Source organism: Aythya ferina (assembly GCF_964211825.1).
Source record: "Aythya ferina genome assembly, chromosome: Z".
NCBI classification, from domain to species: Eukaryota; Metazoa; Chordata; class Aves; order Anseriformes; family Anatidae; genus Aythya; species Aythya ferina.
In genome coordinates, this window is record NC_140299.1 from 78,735,020 (window position 1) to 78,747,450 (window position 12,431).

At 35.6% G+C, this 12,431-nt stretch overlaps 1 protein-coding gene across 2 annotated transcripts in view; it reads right to left on the minus strand.

Annotated features, from left to right (window-relative positions):
* The window catches only part of EDIL3 (EGF like repeats and discoidin domains 3), a 268,921-nt gene that overhangs the window by 129,877 nt on the left and 126,613 nt on the right, over positions 1 to 12,431 (minus strand). For both annotated transcript variants that reach the window (XM_084503482.1, XM_084503481.1), the window contains one exon: positions 2,799 to 2,927. In XM_084503482.1, the coding sequence (XP_084359608.1) occupies positions 2,799 to 2,927 (129 nt within the window). The remainder of the gene's footprint in view (positions 1 to 2,798; positions 2,928 to 12,431) is intronic.

Sequence of the window (12,431 nt, forward strand, 5' to 3'; positions counted from 1 at the left end):
GCCCTGAAATGGGAAACTTCTACTAGCAGATATATTTTCACATTTTTGCCACTGCAGAGTTAGAATCTTTTCAGACTACCAGTGCCAATTAATACCAATTTTGAAATAAATCTAGGATATGCAATCAGTGAAGTTGTTAATGATCTCTTTTATAATTTACATATTAATTATTTACTCGGGTAAAAGGTTGAGGGATCTCAGAAATATTGACAGGATGTTTGTTGATAAGAATGACAAAATGCCAGCCTTGGGAACATATCGTGATTGCAAAATCAATCACTTACCTTAATTGATTTAGCAGCAGAATATTACACATGAAAGAAGTCAAAAAAAAAAAAAAAAAAAAAGAAAAAAAAATGCACAAGAGAGTATAACACAATTTCTGGAAATCTGAACAGTTTATATGAAGATACCTGTCTTGCAGTGAAGTTATTTTAATTTACCTTTTCATGATGGAATTATTTTGACACTTCTTACTTGGTTTACAGTGAATTCAGAATTGAATTGCTAAACTTTATGAAACAGGGGAAGTTGCATAAAAGGAACTTTGTGAATTAAGCTAAAGAGATATCATATTAAAGAGTTATGTAGGATTCATCAATGGAAGTCAAAGGAATGGTATGATCCTTTCTAGACAGCACGTTAAGCATGCATTTTACTTGCTGAAAATTCATGGTGTTATTTACTTCATTGCATCCTAACACCTTTGACATCTAATGATAGCAGAAGTATTGTGTATCGTGTGTGGACTACGTGTCTGGTTTTATGAAGGAGTGTGCCTGAGAACATAATGATGATGTTTCTTCATGCTGCTAGGCATCAATGGCACACAGAAGCTGTCTGGCTCTACCTTTTATAAGAGCAGTCACAAGAACAGAGATACAACTTCCCATCTTGCCACTTTCCAAAGACTTTTGTTCCACTTAGATGACAGACTCACATAAAATACATGCAAATGCCAAAGGTAGGGAACCACAAGGTACTGCACTCACAATTTAGCCTATGTTCAACCTTCAAGCTGGTATAACCTCTGAGTTACAGTCAGACATAAACTTGTCTGCTCTTCTAGTCTCAAGAGTCCTCAACTCCTGGCTATACAGTTTAAAGGCAGGCAATGACTATCGTTTGCCTTCATTATTACACTACGAACTCAATCCCCTACCTTGAATGACTGTTCTAATGATATGACTATAAAAACAAATTCACTATGATTTCTACTGGTAGTCAGTTCCACTAGATGCCCAGAATCAGGGCTAGATGGAAAAGTTTCCAAAGGAGTGGATAATATCCAACATTTTCTTATAGGTGGATGAGGTAGGCATAATTTAACAAGATTAAACTAGTGGGACTAATTTGAATTCATGCATCTGAGTTGTCGTCTGGATGGTCCTATGGTACCTACATAATAAAATAAGAGGGAGTGTGGCCAAAGTTAATGGAATTGAATATCCATACTCTGGTCTTTGGACACACTTTTCTTTGGGGATATAATGAACATAAGCTGTTACTTTGGCTGGACTGTACTGGTTCCTTAACACTTCAAACTGTAGACAAGTATCTAAATGGAACACTTACTTAACGTAGACTGGATTCAGTGCTTATTCACTCTGATTTAGATGAATGCATTTGTCTTTTAACTGCAAATGAAACTAGATTCCTATTTTCCTAGGGATAATTTCCTAGCCTAGTTTCCTAGGCTTCCAAATGCATCAATAACATGATTTTTTGAGGACTATTATGTGCTTTACAGCACAAAATAAAACACAAACTTGGCATCTAAGTTTCTCCATAGGCAAGCGCTTGTTCTAAATGAGTTTTACGTGTGGGAAAAAACACACACACACACACACAACAAAACAAACAACAAAATACACAACAAAACAAAAACCAAACTTCAATGGATAATGCAGATTATAAGTTACAACATGATCAGACTTGCAAATAAATGTGTAATCCATTAATTGTTTTTGACCGTTCAGAACGTCTGATGACATTAACTGGAGAAACATGGAAAGATGGTCCTGTAATTTCCAGTTTAAGCACAATAAAATAAAATAGATATTCTTAAAAAAATTTATTAGTGAGGTGTAGATCTTACTACGTGTTCCCCCAAGGAGTCAATATTAAAATCTGAAGTTTTTTTTTTTGTTTGTTTTTGTTTTTTTACATGAGTACTTATCATTTTTATAATGACACACTTTAACAGATATCATCCCCCTGTTCCCAATCTAATCTTAAACTAGGACAAACTCTTCAAGTAAATTATGAGGAATAAAAAGGCATCCAGATATTGTATTTAAAACATGACTAAATATAAATACTGTTTAAGTTTTGAACTTCTGCCCTTGGATTTAGGGCTTGGATAACTCAAAGCACTTTTTCATAATTTTAATGCACAAGTAGAGACCTAGAAGACATATTTATATACAAATTTCTTTTCAATTTCTTTCAATCCCTTCCACTTTTTTCTATCATTAACCAAAAGAAAGCCACAAAAACAATTCCAACAGAAAGAGATATCCCTACTGTTTGCAATACTACCTTCCATTAATTTAATGGTAAATTCAGTTACCTTACCATGTCTTCAATATGCATAGCAAATTAGATGTCGTTGTGTCCAGTAAGTTGGAAGTGAAGTAATTTTCTGAAGGTAGTAAAACTATTCAATGGTATTAGCTTGTTCACAAAACAAAGGCCAAAGATTTCAGAAAATCAGATCTGATGTTAATCCTCAAAATTGCATGCTAATAAAAAGTCTTCTATCCACAAATACATAGAAGTTATCACGTGAAACTTACTGTGCTGGCAGTGAATCCCATTAAACCCTTCTGGACATTTACAAACATATCCTATGAATGTGTCGCCTCGGTATGCTTCACTAATTTCACACATCCCACCATTATGACATGGATTAGGAAGGCAGGGTCCTAAGAGATAGGAAAAAAAAAAAAAAAAAAAAAGAAGAGAAATATATAATGAAAAACCATCACAATTTTATGCTCATTAAAGAAATAAAATCCCTTATGTAGATCTTCATATTCCACTAACCCACTAAAATATACCCTTCACTTAGTTCAGATAACTTGCCAGCACAGATTTTTATGAACAAGAAATAATATGAAGCATGTCACTACTCATTAATCACAACATTATTTTTTAATGTAACAGAAGACAGGAGACAGAGAAGGTAAATCTTCCTCTGCTATTAAAGATAACAGGGATTCTAACTTTTATACCACTGTGGCAATATGTATTAATCAAATGTGCCTATCATGTATAGAGTGACATGTACAATATCCCTGAGTAATCACTGCATGTCAAGTTAGTAGTATGAGATCTTTGCTATGGCTTTGTGTGACTATATGAATATGTAACTATCTGGGTCAGCAGTAAGGCTACTAAACCAACTGTTCTTTCCATTGAGAGCCTTTTTAGCAAATCCACTTTAAACTGCTTTGTTCCTCTGAGTAAATTTATATTTTTTTCCAACTAACTGTGTGTTAGGTTACATAACATCTCATCAGTGAGATCTGATTTGTTATGTTTGCAATGACTATATATGCCTTTAGGTCTACAAATTATTTTGTTAACAACAGGTGTTAAATGTGTTCCATCTTATTATCTTACTAATGTTATCTGTAACATACCTCCTACCAGAAAAAACGCTTTATCATTTTGATGATTTTGTTTTCCAATCTCACTTTAAAGAACTGGCAATTCTTGGTTGGAAAACCTCATATGCAAGTTTCTATGTGAAAAGATTTGTGAACTCAGTATAAAGTATATTGTTTGTGACCTTTGCTATGTACCCAGAAAGGTGTAAATTTTCATTTATTGAAATGCAATGTCATAATTATTTATCCACTTAAAATAAACAATAATAATAATCAAAAAACAGAAAATAACTTTTTCCACAGCATAATTTACTGACAATCAGCACTGGGAATTGAATGATATAAACTTAAAAAGACCACAAGTTTAGTGTTTGTCAGGCTCTGACTATTAGTTTATGTAAGCGCATAGGTTTTTTTATTAAGCGCAAGGTTTGACAGACATTCACAGCAACAGCATTCATTCAGCATGTCTCATCAGTGAAAACTACACTCTCTGAGAAAATATTAATTTGCAGAAGATAAAATTAACAGAATTACAAGTATGTCAGAACACATTCCACAATTATAATTGCCCGTGTAGTTACAGCAGTATGAGAAACTATCCATGTACATATTTCTGTTATAACTTATGTCTTTAGCCTAACCCAGGACACAATCCTGTAGAAGTTACACTTATACACATGATTAAAAATGGGATATGTATGTCTCACTGAACCCAATCAATTAAACACATGAATCTGTATAAGTCTAGTGCACTTAGTAGTAACAAAAGGCAAAAATCATGAAGACAAAAAGGAGGAGAGACTCTTCCTTGCCTTGTTTGTCTTTTCCCATTCATATTCTCCATTACACTTTAAATGTAGTGGTACACTACATATTTAATTCCACATGACATATATCAGTTCATTGAGAGGTCAAAGAAGATTCGTGGCTTTCTATTGTTACAAATTCTGTTCATGTTATTTCTCCTCCATAATAGAGGGGAAAAAAAAATTGCTTTTTGTCTCCCAGTGAATATGGACTATGTGGTTTTCAAGCCTTGATCACAGTGCTGTGATCTGGGGAGTACCTGCAGGTAGCCCCATATGTTAATTACTTCTATCCATGTGGATCTTTAATCTTCCAAGAGCAATAAATCTTTTAACAATTATTTTCTCATTTTGCTTGCTGCTATCTCCATATGGCTTGTTAAGCACATGCTCAGCATTCAGCATACTTTTTTTTCTTTTTTTTAAAGTTTTGTTTTTTCTCAGATCAGTCCATTTGAGCAGCACAGCCATAAATGTGCTGGTGCAGATCAGTATTTCTAACTGATCTTAGTCTTCTACGATGCTTTAAGACTGACCTCCCTAACACCCGCACAAAGCAACATGCATATTTTTGAGTAATTATGGTTGCCACTTGTTTATAGAAATATAATAGTAATATTTGTAATCTAAATGTTGAGGGCTTTTTTTGTTGTTCACAGAAACTGGTAGTTCAAAATTATTTTGAGATCAATGAAACATACTAATTAAATGCACCAAAAGCAGTAAACAATAATCATCTAATTTTCACTAATTAACATACATTTTCTAAAAAGGACATGGGTTAGGCTTATCTGCATTCTAAAAGGATGAATGAGTGCAACTTAACAAAGCCTGCAACAACTTTTTTCTCCTTGTTCTCCACAGGACCATAGTCTGATATTCCAGATCCTCAGGACATTAGGGCATTTAAACTATATGAGCCTTCAAGCATACTTTTTTTTTTTTTTTTTTAAACTTGATTCTACGAAATCCCTGATGCAAAATTATAAAGGCTTGAGTGTTTTGGACAATCTGGGTCGGAGTCCAGCAATAATGCCATCTTAAAAACTAAAAATGGTACATACGATCTAGGCACTGCTGCCAAATGATGAGAAATCACACCTAACTTCCTTGGGCTTTTAAATAACAATATATTGAATGTTGGATAATTAATTCCCTGAAAATCTGATTAATATTCTCAGTTACTCAGATCTATAGTGGTGAGTTTGAAAGCATCCTTTTTTGCACCCTTGTCAACTGATTTTTTAAAAGAACAGTGGGCTTCAGGGATTATTATTATTATTTTTTTAATCAATAGCACTGTAATACTTCTGCAGGTAATCTTTAAGTAGCTTCCAACACAAGGAGAACAACATTTGACCAATATTAATGAGCAGTGGAATTCAATGGTATGCTTTCCAGGCATTTTTATCCTTGCTCATATAAAGTAATGTCAACAAGATTAATTGTGCACTAAAAGTAATAGATCTATTCACTTTGCTGCTCTTTTGAGTCCTTTGTGCAATTCCAGTGGTATTAGCCAAAATAATAATTACAAGTATACTCCAAAATACATCATTCTGTTATTTAATTGAAATCCCATGCTGTTTTTGAAAAAATATTGGAAGTTAACTTAAAGCATAGCAGGTGTTAAATTTTTTAGATGCTCTGACTAAATCTGAGATTTTATAGTTGAGGAATCAAACAAATGTATCCTCAGTAGAGTTGCAAAGGGGCTGAAGGCAGAACTATGTCATCTGTTTTCTTCTTTGACAAGTACAGTCAATTAGAACTTCATAAATATAGTCCTATGTAATGCAATACTGTAGCAATAATTACATATTTGAAAGAGACCATTAGTTTGTCTAGAGCAGGAGAAGATAGGAAATCAAGGAAAGTATCATTTCATCAAAATGTAATTTTTGACAGCGATAATAAATACAAAGAGTGAATAAGCCTATGTATGAAAATTGTTGCCTCATTCTGTCTTTTAGGGTACTCAAATTCTTTTGAAATAATTCAAAGAACTATTGAAATATCTTTCTACAATTTTTGCCTGACAGTTCGAAGGAAATATATATTTTTAAATATCCAGTCATCCAGTCTTATTTTCAGCTGCTTTTTTTTTTTTTCCTTGCACAGCCACCCAGTTTTGAGAAGAAAACAAAACAAAACAAAACCCAAACAAACAAAACCCTAGAGACTTTAATATTTGTAAAGCACGTTTAAATTTATGTATATGAACATCATTACCTAAATTTCTGATTGTTCTCATTTCAGTTAGTTGGTAAGTGAATAATTTTAGTACAGGCTGGATTTATCTACATGAGCAAGCTACTCAGTGCAACTTGAAGAATGAGACAGCTGATGCTAAGGACCCATTATCCATCCATACAGTGTCTATCCTGAGAAGCAGGAGGCAAACTTACTTTGGGCTAACTCTAGTCTCTGTAAAAGCTTTTTGTCTGCTTAGGTTTGTACATATGAGATAAAACATTAATTACTGTCTTCTCTAAGTGTCTAAGCACTAGGGTTTAAGGGGGAAAAGAGAGTTTGTGATTCCTGTGCACTGATGATGAAGCAGTGCAGCCCTCTCACTCCTCACCCAGCTGAAGACAGCAAGGGCCATATGTAAGTTCATTTGTATCCTCAGTGCAAACTTCATCAGGATAAAGCACAGAGCTTGCCTGAAAGGGCAGGCTGTACATACATTCAAGTTCAAGGTCACAACATGCAAACACAAGATCTCATTGAATGCATTGAAATGCACTATCAAGAAGTCTAAAAATGCTTTGCCAGATCTTTTTCTGATAAATGTCTACCTGGGACTTAAAAATGTGACAAAGGCCAACTTCAAAGCACAATGGCTAACAGCCATTGTGAAGCATGAGCTTCGCAAAATATAAGAAACCAGAAAATAGTTGAAGTACCATCAGTAACAGGAAGAAATAAACAAAAACCCTAATGACTCTTTCCCATACTGCTCCTCAATTCAGTGATACTCAGCTGTAAAATAAACCATTTCTCACACTTCCAACAAATATCATAAGTCTTTCTTGCCAAACACAAAATATCCTTCTGTGGTGAGAAAGATATTCAAAAGTATCAGGCAGTTGTAAGTGATATACTTAAACAAGAACTCTACACTAGTCAGGTCTTCCTCAAAGTCTGATTACATGTACTCAAAAGCATGCTTGTTGCTGTGCTAAAACAGGAAGACAATCAAATATCACCTATCATTTCTTGCTAAAAAAAGATGACAAATATGAAAAACAGAATAAAACGAATAATAATAATAAATTGTATACTCCAGTGGAGTCACATATGCCAAATTATCACATTTAAATATGTTAACTCTTCTGATGATACCTATCAATTCATCTCCCCTTCTCACAGAAGTAATACAATTTCAATGAAAAATACTAAATTTTATATTAAACATGATATGCATCAAGATGAAGACACTTAGCAACAAAGCTAATTGCTTAATTTATTTTGTGGCATATTACTGAAGAAGGAAGCACTAGCAGATAATGTTAATGTGACGATATGGTAAGCTCTGAAAACCATCAAAACAAATACAGAACCACAGACTTTGAATCACAGAATATCCTGAGCTTTAAGGACCCACAAAGATCACTGGGTCCAGCCCCTGGCCCCACACAGGACTCAAAATCGAACCCTATATTGAAAGCATTGCCTAAACACTTCTTGAACTCCAGCAGGCTCAGTGTTGTGATCACTTCCCTGGGGAACTTCTTCCAGTGCCTGACCGCCCTGCCAGTGGAGAACCTTTTATTGACTCCCAGCTAGACCCTCCCCTGTCCCAGCTCCATGCTGTTCCCTTGAGTTTTGTCACTGTCCCCAGAGAGCAGAGCTCAGCACCAGCCCTTCCACTCCCCTTGTGAGGGAGATGCAGGCCACCATGAGGCCTCCACTTGGCCTGCTCTGCTCTGGGTTGAACAAACCCAGGGACCTCAGCTGCTCCTCATCTGTCTTACCCTCCAGACCATTGTGAAGCCCTCCTTTGGACACTCTCCAATAGTTTTATGTCCTTCTGATATTGCACACAGGACTCGAGGTGATGCTGAAAGAGCACAGAGCAGAGCACAGCAATCCCTTCCCCCAACCAGCTAGTGATGCTGTGCTAGAAGAACCCAGGATGCGGTTGCCCTTCCTGGCTGCTAGGGCCCACAGTTGACTCACGTTCAACTTGCCATTGACCAAAAACCCCAGATCCCTTTCTGCAGGGCTTTTCTCCAGCCTTTCATCCCCCAGACTGTCCATACAGCCATGGTTGCCCCTTGCCAGGTGTGGAATCCGGCACTTGCTCTTGCTAAGCCTCATGTTGTTGGGGATTTCCCAGCTCTTTGTCAAGATCTCTCTGCAAGGCCTCCCTACCCTCAATGGAGGCAGCCACTCCTTCTAATTTAGTATCATCCACAAACTTATTTAGTGTACCTTCAAGTTGGCATCCCAGTCATTTATAATAACATTAAAGAGATATGGCCCTAAAATGGAACTATGAGGATCCTCGCTAGTGACTGTTTGCCAGCCTGATGCAGACCCATTTACAATTATGCTTGGAGACTCACCCATCAGCTACTTGCTAACCCATCATACTTATATATGATTTATGCATTTATATACCTGTGTGCTGGACATATTGTCCAGAAGAATACTGTGAGAGACAGTATCAAAGCTTTGCTGAAATAAAAAAAAACAAACATTACATCAACTGGCTTTTCTTGGCCAACTACATGGGTGACCTCTTCATAAAAGGAAATCAAGTTTGTTAAGCAGCACCTTCCGCTCTTGAATTCATGTTGGCTGACCAATGACTGTCTTGTCCTTCAGGTGTTTTTCAAGAACTCCTAGAATAATTGAGTTATTGAATTGATCTAGAATAATTCTATGACAATTTTCTCTATATTTTTAGCCAGCACTGAAGTGAGTCTGACAGGCATGTAATTGCCAGGATCTTCTTTCTTGCCACTCTTGAAACTTGGAACAATGCTTGCCAGCTTTCAGTCAACTGGGACCTCTCCACATTCCCAAGACCGTTGAAAAATAATAGAGCCATATCTAATGACGATATCAGCTGGCTCTCTGAGTACCTGGGATGAATCCCATCAAGCCCCGTAGACTTACATGCATCCTGGGGTCCCAGAGCTCATCGTCAATGTTGAATACAGAAGTGAAGAACCCATTAAATCTCTCTGTCTATGTCTATGTATTTGTGAGGTTACCATCCTCATCAGGTTAACAATGTTTCCTCTGCTCTCTTTTACCAATGTTACTTCTTTTGCTGTTAAGATAATTTAAAAAAAAAAAAAAACAACTTTTTTTTTTTTTTTTTTTGGTCCCCCATAGTACTGGCCAGTTTCAACTCCAACTGAGCTTTAGCTGCACAAATTTTCTCCCTACGATGAAGAATACCATCTCTGTAGTCCCCCCATGTTGTCCGACCTCTCTTTCAGTGGACATACACTTTTTTTTTTTCTGTCTAATCTTGAAGTTATCACCAAACAAATAAAAAGTATCAAATGATACCTTTGAATTTCATCGTAAATGATAAATACTCTCTAGCTGCTCCTTCATACAACTGATGTTTCTTAAGTCCCTCTTGGCTCTACTGGAATGTCAATCACATCTTTTTTACCCCCTCTGGTAAACTGAAATCTTCATTGGCAATCTCTCATAGTTTTAACACCAGTAGTTTGAAGTCTTCTTTTTTTTTACCCCTTATTTTCACAATGAAAAAAAAAATGCCTCCTCTGCCAAAGCAAAGTCTTCAAAATAAACCATTCACTTACAAAGAGTTCTTATATTTTGAAACAAATATATGTAAAAGAAAGCAGTGACATATACAGCTTCTTTCACCTTTATGGGAGAGTTAATCTCCTTGCTGCTGGAGTGCAAGTAGGGAACAAGCTTCCCATGATGAAAAAGTTACAGATTATCACACTGAGCTGAACTCAGTGTTCAGGTAATCCCATATCCTATCCCTGCTGCTCATCAGTTCCTGCAACTTGAGAAGAAAGTTTAAGAATCCTGAAATGGGGATAATAACAAAAAGTCTGTACTAGATACAATAAATATTTGAGCTGAGTTTAATCTCCAAATCTCTACGTTTCAAATTCTCTTCTAGTATACATTTTCTCTATACATTTTAAAAGACCACACATACATGCACAAATGAGAGACAACCTCTTTTTCAGAAATATATTGACTTTTTTCCTTCCTCATCATCCTTTTCAGTACTCAATTAAATGGATTTTTGAAAGGTGTGCCCCTTGAAATGTGAGCTCATAGATTTCAAAGTTTGGCAGATACAAATCCAAAATATAAAACAACCCTATTTGAAAAAGACTGTCTTCCACAGAGACACACAAATGAGCATTCAATAACTGCAGGAATGTCTTTACAGGCTCTGACAGAGAACTGCACAAAAAGGGCAGGAATATAACAAATGCTTTTCAGGGTCTCTGATCTTCCTCACATTTACTACATCACCTATTAATTTAGTATGATTGTGCAAGGCTTACCTGACACAGAGGCTGGTTTTGAACGCCCCCAGCTGTGTGTCTGTGTGGGAGTTGTGATACATTAGACCAAAACCATTTTAACAACTTGACAGAAATGATCCTGCACCTGCAGAGTTCTGGGGATAGCTAAATCATAGCAAAATGCATACTCATGACTTAATCTACAGGCTCAAGCACGGAAGTATGACATGTCCACTCCAGCAACTGCAGTGTAGAAGTTTAGGTCTCATTAGTACATGAAATTCAAGCCCATGGACCACCTTTATAGCTAAAACTAATTTGCTGTTCAAATACATTGTAGATTATGCCTTTAATTAGAAGAAACTACCACTTCCCAAGAACACTCTTTACATAGATGGATCCAAAGAACATATTTGCTCCCTACTTGAAACTACAACCGCATATCAACTGCTTGCTTTTCAGTACACAGTTCTGAGGACTTTCAAGGAAAGAGTTCCCAGGTTCCACTGACCTTCTTTTAGTGGCGGCTGTAATCACAGAAATGTCTTCTTCTAGTCAACACTGTTGTGGTGCAACTTAAGTATGATTCATTTTCAGTAATGAAAGAATATATTGTATTGCTTTTTTTTTTTTTTTTTTTTTTTTTTTTTTTTTTTTTCTCTCCTCTTAAAAAAGCTAATCTGGGCTTAACATTTATATAAACATCTAAACAATGTAGGGTTCAGTATTCATTGTGCTGGCTCACTGTGATGCGTCTGCAAAAAATAGGCATCTCTCAGTTTAATTGAAACCCAGAGAAGTCAACCTTAATGTAGTTTTAACTACTTCATCCTTCAAGTCTTCTAAATTGTATCCAGAAATCCTTGCTTGTTCAGCATACTTGAATATTTGTAAAACAAAGTAAAAAAATACAACAGCTACTAAAATCAATAAATCTCAGACAATTTACTTTTGGATTTACTACTGTTGAGCCTATTTTGCTGTCAGGAGACAGATTAATTTTATAACAAAAAAAAATATTTATTATAGCTACAGCTTGCTATTTATTTATTTTAAACTGAAAAGAACAGACATGATAGGACATCATTCACAACCTATGTGGAATATCGGTAGTAATAGCTGATTTTTATATGTTATTCCAGTTAATCCATGAAACTACTAAAATAATTAGCAGTTACCCACATCTTGTATTTCATGAATATTCTCAAAATATCAGTTTGTCATTGTTGTTGTTGGTTTTTAAAGTAATAAAAAAAATCTGTTTAGCCTGGATCATAAGTGTATTAGTACTGTATTAGATCCTATTTAACAATTCATTATAAACTAATGGCACTGATCCAGACTTAATTGCACTGTGATTAAATATTTATCTTGTTTTTTAATGCAGCAAATGGAGTGTGCTGATTATAATGATCAAGGTGTCTCCATCTGGAAGCAGCAAAAGCTAAGGTTCATCCTTTGAGTGCACAATGCTTTAGGTCATTTCTGCACATTTCCCTCTAATTTGGGTCTGTGGATTT